Source organism: Leptodactylus fuscus, chromosome 2 (genome assembly GCF_031893055.1).
Source record: "Leptodactylus fuscus isolate aLepFus1 chromosome 2, aLepFus1.hap2, whole genome shotgun sequence".
NCBI lineage: Eukaryota > Metazoa > Chordata > Amphibia > Anura > Leptodactylidae > Leptodactylus > Leptodactylus fuscus.
Genome location: NC_134266.1, coordinates 216,701,767 through 216,722,708, shown reverse-complemented (window position 1 = coordinate 216,722,708; position 20,942 = coordinate 216,701,767). Strand labels below are relative to the sequence as shown.

The 20,942-nt window shown below is 41.8% G+C and overlaps 1 protein-coding gene across 1 annotated transcript in view; it reads right to left on the bottom strand.

The window, feature by feature from the left end:
• Positions 1-447: 447 nt before the first annotated feature.
• The window catches only part of DRC2 (dynein regulatory complex subunit 2), a 53,803-nt gene continuing 33,308 nt past the window's right edge, over positions 448-20,942 (bottom strand). The window contains exons 3-9 of the mRNA XM_075265562.1: positions 20,408-20,575; positions 18,081-18,250; positions 11,230-11,368; positions 9,746-9,943; positions 7,884-8,102; positions 2,090-2,242; positions 448-834 (exon numbers count right to left, since the gene is read on the bottom strand). Of these exons, the coding sequence (XP_075121663.1) occupies positions 517-834; positions 2,090-2,242; positions 7,884-8,102; positions 9,746-9,943; positions 11,230-11,368; positions 18,081-18,250; positions 20,408-20,575 (1,365 nt within the window). The 3' untranslated portion in view covers positions 448-516. The remainder of the gene's footprint in view (positions 835-2,089; positions 2,243-7,883; positions 8,103-9,745; positions 9,944-11,229; positions 11,369-18,080; positions 18,251-20,407; positions 20,576-20,942) is intronic.

Below are 20,942 nucleotides of genomic sequence, written 5' to 3'. Positions count from 1 at the left end.
TCTTCCACCAAGCATGTGCCTCAAGCCCCAATCCACGCCTAGCCCATCATATTGTGTGAATGTGGGTGTGGCAGGGATTATAGATTTATCATCACTCACACCAGTTTTCTGAAGCGAGTTACAATGAAAATGTATGCCATTTCCTAACTACCGTAAATTTCCATTCTGGCGCAGGGAATGAAGAGACCACAGCATACAATACACCACTCTTAATGAATTTTCCCCATTGGGTCCAAAACCCACTGTCTATTACACCAAGACTGACACGGAAGTAGAAACAACAGGTGGATGACAAAAACACTAAGGAAAAATTTTAACAGATTTTATTTTCTGCAGTTTTCTGGAAAGGTAGTCACAATAAATCTGGACTCTGTATGGCTTCAGAAAATCTATTATGAATCACACAATCCTAAAAATGAGCCAGATTATATGTAATCTCCCCCTTCAAGCCCCCCGCCTCCATACAAAGTTTCCTGTATAGCAAGATGAGTCTGTGCCCATCTGTGAACAGTCTGGTCACAGGGTACGGCTGACTACGTGAGCGGCTTCGATAATGTTATGGACAGGACGCTGAACCCTCTTGTCAGTAACAGGAACTTGTGGGGCAACTTTCTGGGACAGGTTGCTGCGGTTGTTGAGTATTAGTAGAGGGTTCTGTTGGGTGAGAACTTCATCGCTTACAGAGATGCCATCCAGGTACTGTTTCAGCAAAATGCGCAGTTTCTGGTTATCTTGAGAAAGGACCACTTTCTCACGATCAAGTGCCCAGCGTTCAAGGAGAACCTTGTTGTACCTTTTCCAAAATTGGTCCAGTGCAGTGTAGTCCAGCATTAACTGAAGGAGAAAGGTGAAAAAAGAAAGAAACGTATTACTCTACACCAGCCTATACTAATACGGCTTCATGTCAATCTACAGAAGGGAGTACTGTCTGTTCTAGGGCTCATATAATTTACTGAAAATAGTTTTTGGACCCTGGAGTCAAGGAGGCATTAGCTATATGTGGCTGAAGATACATTCATGTTTAGAAAGAACAAGCTGCTCACATTAAGAATCATTAAGGAGCTATGTTGTCAGAGCAACAAGCATAGACCCATCCATATGTAAACTCAGCACAGCTAGTGGACTTTCTGCTTCAATTATGTCTATAGGGAAACCGCCTGTGTTTCCATAGATATAACTGACATGCCATGATTTCCAAAACCATAACAGTTTTGGAAATCGCAGTGTTATTTCCCACTAAGTGGGGAAGGGATTCGCTGGAATGTCATCCACTTAGCTGTGACTTTACGCCAAGTGGGACCCCGGCCTTTTACAGTTTTCTAGTAGATGTCTTGAAGAAATACAAGTATTAAATGGGAGAACCCTGCTGGAAGGAATCACATTAAAATAGCAGGAGGAGGACTAGAATGGCTGACAGATTGACAATTCTATTTTTTCTAGAAAGGTGTAAACAAAGATGAGCTAAAATGGAAAAATTAAAGAAAAAGTATAGAGTCAGCAAAAGCAGCCAGGTCGTATCTGCCTCAAAATCCTGGCCAAAAAGATGGCTCCCATTGAAATCAATGGGAGGCAGCCAGTTCTTTTTCTGGGAGCCGTTTGTTCCGGCTCCCAGAAAAAAGAATGGACATCCATTCATTGTACAGTTTATTAAATGGTGCTTTTATAAAGTACAATTTGTACTGCAAAAAATACGTCAATGGGAAATTAAAAAATTGATGGTTCTTTGAATGGGGAATGAAATCACAGAAACGCAAAAACAAAAACTGGTCCACTTCTGAAAGAGTTAAGTGAAACTGATTGTTGTGCTAAAGATTGCACAGTCAGATAGTTCAAATTACACATAATACTCACAAATAGTTTGTTATGTGAAAAAAAATAGTGTCCCTTTAAGTGCCGATAAGAGCGGCAGAGGCAGCAGAGCAAATGGACGTGCTCCCACTATTAGCCCCTTTTGATGTTCACTCAGATCCTCTGTAATAATTGATATATCATTGATTCTCTCTAGTAGGGGGGTTATCCTACATTATGTACTATAAACTAGTTATTAAACATGGAAGCTTTGTACAATGTGGTGCCCACATCCACTCACCTGTGCCAGCTGCTCAGAAGGCTTCTCCATGCTGGCTCTCTCAGCCTCCTCCCTTTCTGTATCACTTAAGGAAGATACATAAAACGGTAACACTTTCTCCTCCTCAGTTTCCAGTTTACGACACATTTCTGCCAATCGGAGAATCTGTTCTCCCTGCACACACAACCAACAATAACACCTTACTTCATACTGCTATTCTAGCGTTCAGAAATTAAAAGGGTTTTCCGGGCAAAAAATAATTTTTCAAAAAAGTTCTATTAGTGCTATTAATAGGTTAATAAGTGCAACCAAATACTTTAACCGTGTTTTGAGTGATTTCTGGGATTCTCTGGGAGCTCCTGGCATCTTCTGCATTTGTTTACATGGGTAGCTTCCTGTTGTGTTTTCCTACAACTACCATGATGCATTGAACTTCACTCAGAGCTGGCTATCTCCCCCTCCCTTTCCCACTCAAACCCTCTCCCTGTTTCCCTAGCTAGCCGCCCACTACTAGCTCTTCCTAACCAATGTCACCAATACTAACCCACCCCCCTCCCCAGCCCATTATACTTACCTGTCTTTGGGGCAGGACCTTCACTTGTTCTGAGTAGCCAACACCTGCTTAATGTCTGCTGACCGCTCACGCCTGTGTAATAGAGTCAGCATGCGTAGACGGCGCAGACATGAAGAAGAGGAACAGCTAGTCCCCCAGAAGGAAGTGATGTCCCGTGTCTAGAAGATCGGGATCAGAAGAAAGGTAAGTATGATGGGGTGGGGGTGGTTAGTATAGATGACGTTCCATTTCTGGGAAATGGAAAGTCACCAGAAAATCTGAAAATGTCCCTGGGGCGGTCACACTGCCCTCTCAATGTAAATATAGCTTTTTTGTATACTAAATAATTTAGAAGGTAAGCGAGAGAAGGGTGTTTAGGTTAGAGAAGAAATAACATTTTATCTCCGACAACTTCTTTAACATGTAATGCTTAGGAGAGTTTACATGAAACGTTAGAAACATTTTATTCTTTGCTATGTAATCGGTACCTGATGTTACAGACCCCAAGCTTGCACATATAGTGTTCCTTGTAATTCTGTTCTGTAAGTTCTGCCATGTTACATGAACATGTGGAGTCAAATCACCACTGCATCAATGTCCATTCATAGCAATGCCAACTGATAGTGAATATTGATGTGAATGGTGATTTGTAATCCCATAAAATGTCCCTATAATAACATTACACCAGTAAAATGCAGAACATGAAGTGTTAGGGGGTGTTCACACATGTAAATATACCTGTTGCGGTTATTTTTGGATTGTGCTGACCAATATGCACATACTGATACCTAATATGTTTATTTCTTTGGTTTACAATATTTATTTATTTAAATGGAAAAGGGTTTTTATGATTTGTTTTTAGTATTTATTTTTTATACGTTAAAACTTTTTTGTTTCCCTTTTAATTATTAGTTTTTTTACTGTCCCTTGAGGGGACTTGACCCTGGGACTACGTGATCCTCTTACCTCTATAATAGGATAAGGCAGCCAGGAGGTTTTGGACTTCTGACTGCCATAGCAATCCCTTGAGACCCTGCAATCTAACCATGGGGAACCCAAGTGGTCTCCTGATCACCAGATGGCATGATGGCTATTGATCATGGCATCTGAGGGGTTAAGCTACGACAGTCAAAGCATTTTTCAAATCCTGTATAACACAGATGTTCTTGGAAATGCTGGGGGTCCCATCAGTTGGATTCCCACCAATCAGAAATTTAGGGATCAGAGATAAATCATTTTCGTGGCATAACCACTTTAACTATTTCTTCTGGGACACTTTTGGTGCTTTGACATTATTGTCCAAGGCTCCTAACAACCTTCAAGTGCATTATTATGCGTTTTCTGCATCATTATTTTCTGCAATGGTAGGCTAAGATTAAAAGAATTCTCACTCACATTGTTGGGACTGTAAAACATTGTATTTTTTCCACTGTTTTTCTGTAAAGGCCAAAAATGCTGCATTTTCACATTGTGAGGCCTCAATGTAAAAAGTATCATCTTATTTATGGCATATGGCCATAAATGGATGATAGATGCATCCTGTCTCTGGAACCTGCACCTACAGTCCTATGAAAAAGTTTGGGCACCCCTATTAATCTTAATCATTTTTAGTTCTAAATATTTTGGTATTTGCAGCAGCCATTTCAGTTTGATATATCTAATAACTGATGGACACAGTAATATTTCAGGATTGAAATGAGGTTTATTGTACTAACAGAAAATGTGCAATATGCATTAAACCAAAATTTGACCGGTGCAAAAGTATGGGCACCTCAACAGAAAAGTGACATTAATATTTAGTAGATCCTCCTTTTGCAAAGATAACAGCCTCTAGTCGCTTCCTGTAGCTTTTAATCAGTTCCTGGATCCTGGATAAAGGTATTTTGGACAAACAATTCAAGTTCAGTTAAGTTAGATGGTCGCCGAGCATGGACAGCCCGCTTCAAATCATCCCACAGATGTTCAATGATATTCAGGTCTGGGGACTGGGATGGCCATTCCAGAACATTGTAATTGTTCCTCTGCATGAATGCCTGAGGATTTGGAGCGGTGTTTTGGATCATTGTCTTGCTGAAATATCCATCCCCGGCGTAACTTCAACTTCGTCACTGATTCTTGAACATTATTCTCAAGAATCTGCTGATACTGAGTGGAATCCATGCGACTCTCAACTTTAACAAGATTCCCGATGCCGGCATTGGCCACACAGCCCCAAAGCATGATGGAACCTCCACCAAATCTTACAGTGGGTAGCATGTGTTTTTCTTGGAATGCTGTTTCTTTTTGGACGCCATGCATAACGCCTTTTTTTATAACCAAACAACTCAATTTTTGTTTCCAAAATGAAGCTGCCTTGTCCAAATGTGCTTTTTCATACCTCTGGCAACTCTATTTGTGGCGTACGTGCAGAAACGGCTTCTTTCTCATCACTCTCCCATACAGCTTCTATTTGTGCAAAGTGCGCTGTATAGTTGACCGATGCACAGTGACACCATCTGCAGCAAGATGATGCTGCAGCTCTTTGGAGGTGGTCTGTGGATTGTCCTTCACTGTTCTCACCATTCTTCTTCTCTGCCTTTCTGATATTTTTCTTGGCCTGCCACTTCTGGGCTTAACAAGAACTGTCCCTGTGGTCTTCCATTTCCTTACTATGTTCCTCACAGTGGAAACTGACAGGTTAAATCTCTGAGACAACTTTTTGTATCCTTCCCCTGAACAACTATGTTGAACAATCTTTGTTTTCAGATCATTTGAGAGTTGTTTTGAGTAGCCCATGATGCCACTCTTCAGAGGAGATTCAAATAGTAGAACAACTTGCAATTGGCCACCTTAAATACCTTTTCTTATGATTGGATACATCTGGCTATGAAGTTCAAAGCTCACTGAGGTTACAAAACCAATTTTGTGCTTCAGTAAGTCAGTAAAAAGTAGTTAGGGGAATTCAAATCAATAAAATGATAAGGGTGCCCATACTTTTGCACTGGTCAAATTTTGGTTTAATGCATATTGCACATTTTCTGTTAGTACAATAAACCTCATTTCAATCCTGAAATATTACTGTGTCCATCAGTTATTAGATATATCAAACTGAAATGGCTGTTGCAAACACCAAAATATTTAGAACAAAAAATGATTAAGAATAATAGGGGTGCCCAAACTTTTTCATAGGACTGTATATTTAATACGAGGAAACCCTCCATTTTTACTGGTGTTATGGATGTAGAGGATGCTGGTAGTGGCTGAACACACCTATTGTGCAGGGCAGTGGTTTCATAAGAACACAAACATGTCCCTGCTTGAGAGTACAACAAGTCATTGTACACTACACAATTGCTGAAATATCAAGATGATATCAATATTAGCATTAATCCCTGCAAGTGCAAAGCCTACAGAGGCAAAGAAGACTAGAGCTAGGTTCACACAGCAGAATTTGAAGAGGAATTTAAGGCAGGCAGTCTTCCACCTCAGATTCTTCTCCAAATTTTGGCCCTGTATAAGGCTTTGTTCCCATGGAGTAATGCACCACCCATTCAGACACGTGTACACGTGTCAGAGTGTGAGCGCTCAAAACAGATCCCGTTCACTTCAATGTGTGCCAGCTCACACGCGCTACACATTGAAATCAATAGGTTAAAAAGCCTCCCATTGATTTCAATGTGTAGTGCCCGTAAGCCGAAACACATTGAAGTGAACGGGATCTGTTTTGAGCGCTTACACTCTAACACATGTACACTAGAGATGAGCGAACACTATTCGGATCAGCCGATCCGAACAGCACGCTCCCATAGAAATGATTGGAAGCACCTGTGACGCCGGCCGCCGGCAAAGTCAGCGTCACAGGTGCTTCCATTCATTTCTATGGGAGCGTGCTGTTCGGATCGGCTGATCCGAACAGTGTTTGCTCATCTCTAGTGTACACGTGTCTAAATGCACGGCGCGTTACTCCGTGGGAACAGAGCCTTACCCACTTTTTACCACAGGTTTACTGGCTGATTAGCCTCAGAAACAATGGGGAGCAGTATTAGTCTTGTGCCGTAGGTTCTGTGGCAGACTCAGCAGTGTAATCTGGGGGAAGATCAAGTGGGATGCTTCTTTTTCAGCGTCCTGAAAAAAACATGAATTTGTCCTTGCCTTCTACTGAAAACAAAGGGAGGTAGATTCTGGCCAGTATTTGGATCTTAAATTAGTGGCAGGGTCTGTCTCAAAGTTAGCAGCAAACTCCTCCATGAGAATGTCCCCTAGCGGTACAACATGATCTTTACTTAAAGCTTCTTCAGGATATCTGTTTTCTAAAGTCCAACTACCGAGAAAGTCCTGTGTCTTGAGAAATGAACAGATTCAGCTAGGAAGTTCAAAGCTGGATGCTGACTGGTTATGGCCATGGTCAGAAACTATTGGGCTAGTTCACATGGGGACATGGAGGCTGATTTTGACAGATGATTTCGCTTCAAAATCAGTACAATGGAGCCCTATATGAACAGCTAGCTTTTTTTTCTGCTAGCTTTTTTTTCTGCTAGCTTATTTTTCTGCTAGCATTTTGTTTCTGCTAGCAGAAAAAGAAGCAACATGACCTTACTTCAGGTGTTTTCAGCCTGAAGAAATCAATGGGAGTCTATGGGGCGCTGAAAAAAAATCCTTGCTGATTTTGATCGCTTTGGCAAAAAAAGCGACTGGAACAGTGAGGCTTTTTTATGTCACATTTTATGAAGTCACATCCCAGAGGAGTGGTCCTGGTGTTGGCTTCTTCCTGCAGCCATTTTGTGAAAAAGAACATCAGATTCCATGCCATTTTTTTTACATTTTTTGATATTAAAAAGCAGTCAGCTCTGAAAGAAAGCTGTCAGCTCTGTTCTGTCCGAGTTGTGAGCTAAATTCTCCTTAGGCATTATCCCAAAATTGAAACTTATCCTCCATCCAAATAATAAGTTCTGTCTGGTCTGTGGGGCACTGACGACTGGGACCCCACTAATCACAAGAATAGGGCTCCCACATACAGCAGAAGACAGGCATGCCCACTATTGCTTGATTCAACCTCTACTCGACTACTCTACCTCGACTTCTGACGGTAGCCGAGCGCTGTACTTGACTATCTTTTGTAGTACCATATACTTTGGAACAACAGAGTACGAGTTTACCCACCATACTTTGGCTCAGATATACGCTTTGTAAATGTTACTTTTAGTACTGTCACCAGTTTATGTATACTTGTAAATGTCCAGATCTTATAAATATGTATATCCATATTTGTGAATGAGGCAATACCTTCTCTATAACTTTGTTCAGTTGCTTGAGCGCAGCATTGCTCTGCACGGTCAGGGTGGTGAGGCGACTATGTTCTGCAGCTCTTGCTTGGTTCATCTGGTTTTTAAGCTTCTGGAATTGCTTGTGCACCACTTCTTTATCCTCCCGTAGTTGCCGGTTCTGCTCATCACTTTCACGAGCATGAGTTGCAATTTTATTCCTTAAAGATGTTATGGTTTCCTACACAAAAGAAGTGATCAGTCCTTTCATCATTCAGCTATATACCAGATATGGAAGGTTATTTCATTTCAGCAATATCTTGTACATTATTTCAGATTATTATTCCAGGCTATATAGTATGTGATTGCAATAAAAGAAAATTGTTAGCTTTTGTGACAACTTCAATCCCTGTATCAGGCATGATCTATATTATACATAGAATTTTGTTAAATCTTCTACTTCGATAAATATATATATATATATATATATATATATATATATATATGTAAACAAAATATACCTGTCTATATAATGTTACTCACATAAGTTACCTTAGCCCAGTGTATGTGTTCCATACAGTTACAGTCCGCATGGAGTTCCCCCGGAGGGAATACAATTGCAGTTTCAAGCACTGTGCTGTAAAAGCACACGGACCTCATAGACTATAATGGGGTCCGTGTGCTTGTCGCATACTGCCCGCATGAATCATTGTGTAATGTATCCATGGCTAGCATTCAATTGCCTACTGGGTTACATGACATGCAGTGTATTAGCTAGGTCACCACACACCATGGGGTAACTAAGTAGGACTGACAGCTGAGTAATGATTTTTATTCTGGTCATTACAATAACAAATAATAATAACTACTTTACTGAGTACATACTTACCGTACCAAGCTTTAGCTTGAAAAATCAGGGCATTTAAGTTCTGCCCCGAGTCTACCTGTAAACATCTGTAAATTTGCCAGGATTGCCAATCCTGGCAAGTTGGGGGACTTTTGGCAGCTTAAGTTAGTGTCTACGTACTTGCATAACATGGCTGCTGAGCCCTAGATGGTTTACAAAATGGCTGCATGTTTTTAGATGATTTGTAACATGGCTGCCTCTCAGTATGTGATGATCTAAACAAATTAATTGTTAAAAAAAACACATAGAGGAACCAAGGGAGAAAAATGTATGAGATGCCTTTGCACAGGCTGAAAGAGATCACTGACCATATCTGTAAGACCTGGTAGACACCTGGACAGTGTTAAAGATGTTATCACCACCCCAAAAACTTCTCTCCTCAATCAGCCAACATGGGACCTGCAGGTCATCATTAGTCGGGAGGATGTATCATCATCAGCTGTCCGAAAAGTGATAACCTGCATGTCCTGCTTTGAAAAGAGTTGTAGATTAGAAAAACACGCCTGCTTTCCTCTAAAAACAGAACGACTCTTGTCCACAAACTGCAGTATCACAGCTCAAATCTATTCACGTGAATGAGGCTAAGCTGCAAGAACACATACAGCCCATGGACAGTAGTGGTGCAATTTTCTGGAAAACAGTAGCCTTAGACCTCACGCACATGGCTGACTGTGAATCCGATGTAGGGCAGAGTTTGCAGCAGAACACAGTCAGGTGACATTCGAGTGCACTCTGTGATGCACTTACCACTATGGGGGCTTCCAATCCATTCTGTTCTGATAACACAAAGCAGAATGGACCACCGAATGCCCCCTCAGATTGCACAATTGCATGTGTGCATGAAGCTTAGTGAGTCAGTACTGTGCAAACCTGTCTGATTCTGAATAAAAGGCTATATTATCATCTGCTCTTAGAAACATCAATTCATGGAATAATCATATTAATTTTTATTAGGATTAGGATGAATATCAAGTTACCTGAATCTTCTGCAGCTTTTTCATCTGGTAAGCAATTTCTTCAGCGCTTTTTTCATCTTTTGCTTTTAACGTTTCAAATGCAATTTTTCGGTCCTCTGTGGCATTTGTGTAGTTCTTCAAGGCTTGCTGGAACTGTTTCCACAGGTCCTCCACTGTTCCCTCCAGAGTTACTCGAAGGGAATGTTTCTCCTCTAAACTCTGTCAAATCCAGAATAAGCAGCAATTAAATGATACAGGACTGATATAAAACATGTAAGGAGGGCAAAAGGGATTACATTTACAACGAAAGACCAAGATAAGAATGCTCAGTCTATGGAAGCTCGGGTAAGTGAATGTATATACTGTATATACATTTCCAAATCACACAAATGTCAGTTTACCAACAATTTAAGGCTGAGGCCCCACGTTGCGGAAATGCAGCATTTCTTGTTGAAGATTTTGCTGCGTTTTTTGAGCCAAATTAAAGAGAAGCTTGAAAATGAATAACAAATATAAAGGAAGCTTTTAGACATTTACCTTCTGTTTAAACCAACTTTTGATTTTGTTTAAAAAAAAAAAAAAATGCAACAAAATTTGCAACAAAAAACACTGGGTTTCCACAACATGGGGCCTCATACCTATGTAATACACTGAAAATTCAGTATGAATGCAGAAACATGGAGTACCGTAGTTGACGTCTTCCAGTGTAAGGTTAATACTCCATGTAGTGAAACACAGCTAAAACTGCTATAGGAAAAAAAAAACCTCGAAAATCATTGTGTTGTATATCTCAGTGTTTTCCATTGAGTTTTTGCTGCATTTTTCTTCCCTATTAAATATACAGGGAAAACACTTGTGATTCTGCAGCTAATATTAGCATACTGCATTATATAAAACGCAGCTTTCTCATTCTTGTGTGAATAATCTCATTTATTTTGTTGGTCCTATAAAAAAATCTGGTGCTTCTCCATCAAAGTAGGAACGGTTTGGGACTGGGTCATCTACTAGATGACAACAGAATTATAAGTACAGTTTACACCTGCCATTTTTGCTGCTAGTTTTAGTAGGTTTTTGTTTAGATCACTTTAAAAAAAAAACAAAACAAAACAAAAAAAAAAACAATCATCAAAGCCCAAAATAGCATGTGTGTACGTAGGCGTGTTCGCACTGCAGCTTTGATGCCACATAGTTTTGCAGTTTTAGACCAGCGGCCCACGTTGCAAAAACACAGCATTTTGGCCGTGGCGGAAACGTTGTGGCAAAAAAACTGTGTTTTACAATACTTGCAAAGAGGATGGGATTCTGGGTAATACAATGCACATGTGGCTGGAAAAAAAAAGAAGAAAATCTGAATGTGACTTATACCTATGGAAACGCTGGGGTTTTCTGTATACATATAATAGGGGCAGAAAGTTCATCCTGAGACTCATCTGTTCTTGAACTGACAATTACATGATGTCTATGGCCGCTGTAGTCCAGTAAATAGGAAGAACCCCTGAACTTACCTTGTTCTTGATCTCATCCCTCATGCTCTGAAATTCTTGTTTAGCTTCAGTCTCGCTTTCAAGAGTATTTTGTTCCATAGCCAGCATCACATTCTGTAGATATGACAATTCCTTCCCGCTCTGCTCAATGATCATCTTTCTGTTATTTGTAACAAAGAAGAGGCAAGCACATTCAGCACATCTCAGGCTCAGAATCAGGAAAAAATAATAGAACTTTCTTCCACAAGAAACCTCAAGAGCTCCTATCGGATGAACTGTCCCACTTTCAGGCCAGGGCTACAATGGACAGACGCACTGCAGAATTTCATTCAGGAATTAAGGTGGTTTTTACCAAAGCTCTTTTGCACGTTTCACTACCGCCACCCCATCCAGTTTTTACCATCTGTACTGCAAAGGGTGGAAGACGCAGAAGAAAACCACAACAATAACTTTCTTCTTACAGGTTTTAGTCACAGCATGTGGGTAAGAGCTGTTAACGGGATCACTGGAAAACCTCCAGACCCCAGAGTATAATAAGTGGAGGACCAGGGTAGATGAGGAAACATAAAAAACAGTGTTACTCACCTCTCCTGGGCTCTGGCATGTTCTGGTTGACGTCACATGGTGTTACAATGCTTTCATCTATGTGTGACGCCACATGACGCTGAGCCAGAAGCACCAAAGAGACTTCAGAGTATAATAACAGTTTTGGTTTGGCCTTGTTCTGTCCAAACGAAACTGCCGGTCAAGACGAATCTCGCAGGTGTCGCCCAAAACTTAATCATACTGTAAAAGTGACATGGTTTAAAAGGGGCGTGACCTAAATGATCGCTATTAATCATAATCAAGGTAAAATGTCTGATTAATTGCAATTCTGATTTAGGTCATAATCGCCCAGTCCTACTGAGGGCAGTGACTGGCTGTATAGTCGCATGAGACTCTGTACTACCAACCTGACCAGTGCTGCCACCAGATGGAAGGGGAGATGAAATGCCTGAAAATAGGACTGGGGGTTGCTGATTATACGTTTCATTTTATTGTACTCCGTTAATGGCCCCTCCTGGATTTTTCAGTGATCCCTTTCAATCTCATCCACAATGATGTTATTGATCACAATAGTTCAGATGCCAACAATTTTGTGGTAACTAACCTATGTGATCACAGAGTGTGTAGCCCTGGCCTAAGATGGAAAAAATTACAAATTTCAAAATGTCATTGTAATTTGGAGTTGCACCCACAATAATAATTATTACGTTTTATAGAGCAGCAACTTATATTGGGATAATAGAGCATACATTTATTTCAGTACTGTGATTGTACATAGTTTGTACATTCAGTACATAGATTGTACTGAATAGACTTCTCCCAAGCTGCACCACTCCTCTGGAATGCTCTACCCCGGACAATCAGATTAACTCCCAATTTCTACAGTTTCAAACGCAAACTAAAGACACATCTTTTCAGACAAGCCTATCACAATTTCTAACGTAAACCTGATATGATGTTATCTCATGCTAACTTTATAGGTCCAAGCTCCATCTACATGTTAACCACTTCCGGTCCGCCCATAGACTATATACGTCTGGGAAGTGGTTGCCTTGTTCTGACAGGACGTACCTGTACGTCCAGTCAGAACACAGCAGCTGCATGGAGATCGTGCAGCTGCTTTCACTAGGAGCCGGCTGTAACTTCAGCCGGAGCTCCCAGAGAGAAGACAGAGAAGACTTATTCCCTTCCCTGCCATCTCGATCGCTGTGTATACAGCGCTCAATGAGCACTGTATACACGGCTATGGACGCTGCCATAATTCAGCTGCCCTCTGACCCGGCAGACCGTGATCCGCTGGGAGCAGAGTCTTGCGAAAGCTGCTGGGTCCTACAAGACCCCAGATCAGCTCAGTAAGCTGTATATACAGCATTCAGGAGGCTGGATTTCTCCTGCAACTGGGGTTAAATGTAGCAGCCCCAGTTATAGGAGAAATCAGCCTCCAGTACAAAAAAAATAAGTGAGAAGATGTCCCCAAAGGTCTCTTATCACCTTATGGGGACACAATCTGGAAAAAAAATAAAATAAAAATATAATAAAAAAGTTTTTTAAAAATGTAAATAAAATAATAATAAAAAATAATACACTAATAAAACGCTGTTATTAAAGGTTATAGCCCCACCCCTGACGACACCATACAAAATAAAAATTACCGTAACGGAGAGTAAAAACTATTTTATAAAGTTTTTCAGTGACACTTTGTGTTATTAAATAAAAATAAATAAATAAATTGAAAACCAGACACAGTTTCCCTCCTATTATGTTTATATTTTCCTGGATATAAAAAAAATTAAAACACATTTGAAAATAAAAATAACATAAAAATAAAGCCCTATGTGTCCCCGAAAAAAGACGCAAAAATTAGTTGACTGAGACATACGAGAAAAATTTTACAGACCTTAAAACCGCACATACAAAATAAACCTAAAATGTGTCTGGTCCTGGACCACAAATTGGCCCGGTACTGAAGTGGTTACAGGACACGACTGTTGACGGCTCATAAAGTCTTATGTTTATGTAATGACAGTCACCTCTATTACAAAAGTGTCTGACCTCTGCATAAGCAATGCCGCCCCTGCTACCTCTTGTGTCACCCCCTCTACCTCATAGATTGTAAGCTCTTGCGAGCAGGGCCCTCAGTCCCATTGTGTGAATCGACTTTCTTTGTAATGTATCTTTCTGTCTGTATTTGAACCCTACAAATTGTACAGCGCTGCGGAATATGTTGGCGCTATATAAATAAAATTTATTATTTTTTATTATTATTATTATTGTTATTATTGTAAGCTCTTGTGAGCAGGGCTCTCAGTCCCATTGTGTGAAGTGACTATTTGTAATGTATCTTTTTGTCTGTGCTTGAACCCTACAAATTGTACAGCGCTGCGGAATATGTTGGCGCTATATAAATAAAATGTATTATTATTATTATTATTATTATTATTACAGTGCTGGGCTTGATATTCATTGAAGAGGCCACAACACTTATCGAAATGCTGATATCTTCAAATGGCCGATTGGTGGAGGTCCTGGGTGTTGCACCCCACCAATCTGATACTGATGACTAGAGATGAGCGAACACTAAAATGTTCGAGGTTCGAAATTCGATTCGAACAGCCGCTCACTGTTCGAGTGTTCGAATGGGTTTCGAACCCCATTATAGTCTATGGGGAACATAAACTCGTTAAGGGGGAAACCCAAATTCGTGTCTGGAGGGTCACCAAGTCCACTATGACACCCCAGGAAATGATACCAACACCCTGGAATGACACTGGGACAGCAGGGGAAGCATGTCTGGGGGCATAAAAGTCACTTTATTTCATGGAAATCCCTGTCAGTTTGCGATTTTCGCAAGCTAACTTTTCCCCATAGAAATGCATTGGCCAGTGCTGATTGGCCAGAGTACGGAACTCGACCAATCAGCGCTGGCTCTGCTGGAGGAGGCGGAGTCTAAGATCGCTCCACACCAGTCTCCATTCAGGTCCGACCTTAGACTCCGCCTCCTCCAGCAGAGCCAGCGCTGATTGGCCGAATTCTGTACTCTGGCCAATCAGCGCTGGCCAATGCATTCTATTAGCCCGATGAAGTAGAGCTGAATGTGTGTGCTAAGCACACACATTCAGCACTGCTTCATCACGCCAATACAATGCATTAGCCAGTGCTGATTGGCCAGAGTACGGAATTCGGCCAATCAGCGCTGGCTCTGCTGGAGGAGGCGGAGTCTAAGATCGCTCCACACCAGTCTCCATTCAGGTCCGACCTTAGACTCCGCCTCCTCCAGCAGAGCCAGCGCTGATTGGCCGAATTCCGTACTCTGGCCAATCAGCACTGGCTAATGCATTGTATTGGCGTGATGAAGCAGTGCTGAATGTGTGTGCTTAGCACACACATTCAGCTCTACTTCATCGGGCTAATAGAATGCATTGGCCAATCAGCGCTGGCCAATGCATTCTATTAGCGTGAACTGAGTTTGCACAGGGGTTCTAGTGCACCCTCGGCTCTGCTACATCAGATTGCTACATCTGATGTAGCAGTGCCGAGTGTGCATCAGATGTGTAGTTGAGCAAAACTGACTCAGCACTGCTAAGTCTCTGCATTCGCATAGGAATGCATTGGCCAGCCTTCGGCCTATCAGCGCTGGCTCTGCCGGAGGAGGCGGAGTCTAAGGTCGGACCTGAATGGAGACTGGTGTGGAGCGATCTTAGACTCCGCCTCCTCCAGCAGAGCCAGCGCTGATTGGTCGAGTTCCGTACTCTGGCCAATCAGCACTGGCTAATGCATTGTATTGGCGTGATGAAGCAGTGCTGAATGTGTGTGCTTAGCACACACATTCAGCTCTACTTCATCGGGCTAATAGAATGCATTGGCCAGCGCTGATTGGCCGAATTCCGTACTCTGGCCAATCAGCACTGGCTAATGCATTGTATTGGCGTGATGAAGCAGTGCTGAATGAGTGTGCTTAGCACACACATTCAGCTCTACTTCATCAGGCTAATAGAATACATTGGCCAATCAGCGCTGGCCAATGCATTCTATTAGCTTGATGAAGCAGAGTGTGCACAAGGGTTCAAGCGCACCCTCGGCTCTGATGTAGCAGAGCTGAGGGTGCACAAGGGTTCAAGTGTACCCTCGGCTCTCCTACATCAGAGCCGAGGGTGCGCTTGAACCCTTGTGCAGCCTCGGCTCTGCTACATCAGAGCCGAGGGTGCGCTTGAACCCTTGTGCACACTCTGCTTCATCAAGCTAATAGAATGCATTGGCCAGCGCTGATTGGCCAGAGTACGGAATTCGGCCAATCAGCGCTGGCCAATGCATCCCTATGGGAAAAAGTTTATCTCACAAAAATCACAATTACACACCCGATAGAGCCCCAAAAAGTTATTTTTAATAACATTCCCCCCTAAATAAAGGTTATCCCTAGCTATCCCTGCCTGTACAGCTATCCCTGTCTCTTAGTCACAAAGTTCACATTCTCATATGACCCGGATTTGAAATCCACTATTCGTCTAAAATGGAGGTCACCTAATTTCGGCAGCCAATGACTTTTTCCAATTTTTTTCAATGCTCCCGGTGTCGTAGTTCCTGTCCCACCTCCCCTGCGCTGTTATTGGTGCAAAAAAGGCGCCAGGGAAGGTGGGAGGGGAATCGAATTTTGGCGCACTTTACCACGCGGTGTTCGATTCGATTCGAACATGGCGAACACCCTGATATCCGATCGAACATGTGTTCGATAGAACACTGTTCGCTCATCTCTACTGATGACCCATCTTAAGGATAGGTCATCCAGAAAATGCCTTCAATGCTTCAGCTCATTCATATTCCAAAAAATACCAAGACACTGCTTCACCACTAGGTGTCAGCACTTACCTACACTTTAGCACTGGCTTAGCACAAAAAGATGAGTTTGCAAAATCAATATTTAATGTCTAAGAATGTAAATGCTTTAAGAAAACGGAAATCCCAAATGACTTTAGTAGTCCTATAGCAGGAAATGCAATGCAATACTTAGCCTTCTTCTTGAACCAAACTAATCAATATTGCAGAACAATCTTCAGTACATCTTAGTGTACAATACCTAAATTCTGGGAAGCTATATCATCAAATTTCAATGAATGAACAAAGGCTTATCTTATTCATATACTGTGAAAGAAAAACTGATCAACTCTGCAGCACGTCAGTTCACACCTTTAAAATACGTAGAGAAATCTATCTACATTATGCACAAAATCTGTAACACAAAACGCACAATTTGCTGCTACGAATTTCGGGCAGATAAGCTGCAAACTTTCTGCAGTGGAAAATTCTCAGGGTTGGTTCACAATAGCATATGTATTCCGACCGGTTAGAGTCCACATGCAGACCGCCCAGACAGAATACAATCACAATTGCAAGCACTGTGCTGTAAAAAGCAAAAGGACCCCATAGAGTATAATGGGTCCGTGTGCTTGCCGTGCACTGTCCGCACGAATCATTCAGTGTATATGTCTCATCTGGACCTACACTAAGGTCTTATGCACCCGACAATGACATTTTTGACAGATTAACAGCCATTAAATACTGATGTACATGTCCATTTTTATCAGCTGTTTTACATTTATTTTGCTTCTGTTTGTTTTCGATGGCCAAGTGTCATCCGTTTTGCCACAGTTTTTAACTGTCAGTGAAAAAAACTGATGAATTTTCATTTCGTATTCAATCCAACCCACTGATACATTTTTAACAGACGTGAAACGGATGTCAACACATTTTACATCAGTTAAAAACGGTTCCATTGATTTCTATTGTGTCTGGGTGTCCGTGAAAATGGACTAAGATAGAGAAAGTTTTTTTGATGCCTGTTCATTGACATGTGAATTGACACATTGAAATCAATGTGTTCTCAAACCATAAATATGTCCTAAGGCTGAGTTCACACAGGGTATTTTGGTCAGGATTGTGAGGCCGTATCCGCCTCAAAATCCTGACCAAAAAGACGACTCCCATTGAAATCAATGGGAGCCAGTCAGTTTTTTTTTTTCCTGGAGCGTTTGTTCCGGCTCCCGGAAAAAAAGAAACGACATGCTCATTCTTCAGGCGGAGTCGCCTCGCTAATCTGCCTGAAGACACTCCCTCCTCCTGACTAGGCCAATTCATTTGGGTCTAATCTAGAGCGGAGTGCACGACTGGATACCCATATTTTGGACCAAAACCTGAGGCGGCCTCCACATCAAATTCCGGTCCAAAATACCCCGGGCTAACACTTTGAAATGCTAAATGCTGACTGAAGTAGGGAGGGAGTATAGGGGTATATGGTTCTGTTAAGCCACAAAAGCTGCAGTCGGCATACTAACCTCTCAGTATCAAATTCTTTCTGTATAGTCTCCAGCTCCTGTTGATATTCCTCCTGCAGTAGGTCAAGGCGTTCTCTCTGTAGTTCCAATAACTGGTCAATGTTCTGCAGATGACTGCGCAAGGCATGTGTGTACTGCTCTTCTGCTTCATCGATGTCTTTTATTAGAGACTGGAAGCACATTTCATAATTTATGATAATTCCCTATTTATATACAAAGATATATACCACAGCACTGTGTGGTGAATTAATGTACATTGATTCATTTAAGCATACACACTGAGGTCTACATCACAGCTAGACAGCTACCTTAAAACAACCTTCTAACCAATAATTGAAATTTCACTATATACCACCAATGTGTAATGAACATCCCTATCATCTCTAGAGCTCAGACCTCAGTCCTCCTAACAGCAGAGAGACCAAATAGCATATCAGGCTCCAAACCTACAGCATTGATTGCTTGGGAATGGTGGGGGCTAGAGAAAAAATTCCAGCTATGCCAGAATCAGTGCAGCTATTAATTGATGTAAAGACCTGGACTTAGAGGTGGTGGAAGGTGACAAATAAAAAACTTGTAACCTATGCTCTGATGCCTCCTAGTGCTGCCCAGTCCTACTGCGGCCTAAGGAAAGTGACACAGGACCTCACAGCTTGTGACGACTTCTGGCAAGAGAAGGTAGCAGAGAAGTAGGCCCAGACCACACTGGGAGGCACTGGAGCCTCTGGGGACAGCTGAGTATGGTTTATTTATTTTTTCAACTTTCCTGGCCTGAAAAAAAAAAAAAAATATCCTGGACAACCTCTGTAAAGCCTCGTTAACATCTGCGTTTGGATTCCGTCCGGGGGAGTCCGCATGAGGACCCCCTCGAATGGAATACCAAATGCAACTGCAAGTGGTGTGCCAGTAAAAGCACATGGACCCCATAGATTATAATGGGGTCTGTGTGCTTGCCGCCAGATCTCCACAGGGATCATGCGGACAGGAAAGTAGTTCACAATCTACTTTACTGTCCCCATGATTCGTGTGGGCAGCACGTGGCCAGCACATGGACCCCATTATAATTTATACGTTCGGGGGGTCCCCATGCGGACTCTTTGAGTGGAATACCAAATGCAGATGTGAACGAAGGGTAAGCTGTGGAGTTGAGAGTGTTTTCTCTATAAAATGAATAGGTGAAGAAAAAACTGAGAGGAAAATATGTTTTTTTTTTCTGCAGCATGTTTCACTTTGTCGGACTGTAGCCTAAAGGCCTCTTAAGGCTTCACAGTGCCATATGCTCTGCTCTTTTTATGGTATATGCTCTTTGGATAAACAAACTGTGTGAAAATGCTACATGTAAAAATAAGGGCATGTTCACACTGCGTATTTTGGGACAGATTTATCTGCTCCATAAAATGCCCTGTGGAATCCACAATAGAAAGCCGCCACTGAGGCTCTGGTCCTGCCATGTGGCCAGGCACCCTGGTTTTAGCCATAATTACACTAGAGGCAGAAAGTCCACAGAGGAAAACTCTGCAGGCTTTTTGTAAAAAACACTCTGGAAAATACACTTTGCTTATCCGCAGCACTCTTTTCCGCAGCGTTTTTTTTGCAGTGATTGGCTATGTGGAACATACCCAAAGTGAGGGAGATATATGGAAAATGAGACTAGAGTCTTTGTTTTCTGTGCTATAGCAACAATGTGTGCGGGATAAATATTATTGACAGAACATAAAACAATAAAAAATACAATTGTGTTTTCCTTGTCTCTGACCATCGCACTCTATTAAAAAACCTAAATACCAATATATTAGCTCCAATTTGAAATAAGGAATGTGTCCTGCAAAAAAACTAAAGGAAATCTGTTAAAGAAAGTTTCCCATTATTCATTGGAGTCTTTCAGACAACCCTAATAAATAATTTCTAAGCCATGCTGTTCACACATCCACTGCTCATATACATTTGGGCTGCTGCTTGGTAACAGATGATGTTGCTGGCGGGTGACAATGCCTGATCTGCAAGCTCTTGTGGAGATCGAGACCTATTAGTCACATAGAAGAGAAGTACTGATAATGCATACGCATACACACGCATACACACTGCCAGCACTTGTGTTCCCAGCTGTCAGCTACAACCCAGTGCTGGATTCTGCATTATTTCATGCACACAAGAGAGGGCCTGAGGGAGGCGCCAGCATTGGACCTTTCCTGTATTATTTATGATTCAGTCAACCCTATGTGATACCTGCCTAGCTGCAGACTAACCTGATAGTATACAACATTGTAATACGATGAGGCCAGCTGTACCACGATCAATTGCATGAACAGTGAATATCAGGTTCACACCTTGATGACATTGTCCTTGCAGTCCACGACTCTTTCAAACGTCTGATGGAGAATCTCTATATCCTTGCGCAGCTCCTTGGCCTTCACCTCTCGCAATACGGCACGCCACTGCACATTCAGCTTGTTCAGATTCATTTTACTGCTTTGTTCTTCTTTAGCAAGTTTGTCCTAAACAGAGGCATTATCATACATGTTTATCTGAAAAAAGTACAATGGTCACATGTCCATGATATAAAATAAAATTAACAGACACCAGGCAGTCACAAGATGCGCCAAATTGGTTACTTTTTGCCCCTATTATACCTATAAGGAAAACATCAAGGTTTCTGCAGGTATAATTGACACACTGCGATTTACAGAAATTGCGTGCATTTGTGAAAACTCAATGTGTGGATGGGATTAGCCAGATACTTTGCAGATACTGTAAAACGCTGCTTTTAGGGGCAGGAGGGCCCCACATTGTTTAAATGCAGTGATTTGGTAGATACCACGGTGCAGACATGCCGCAATTTCTATAACCGGCGCAGTTTTGGAA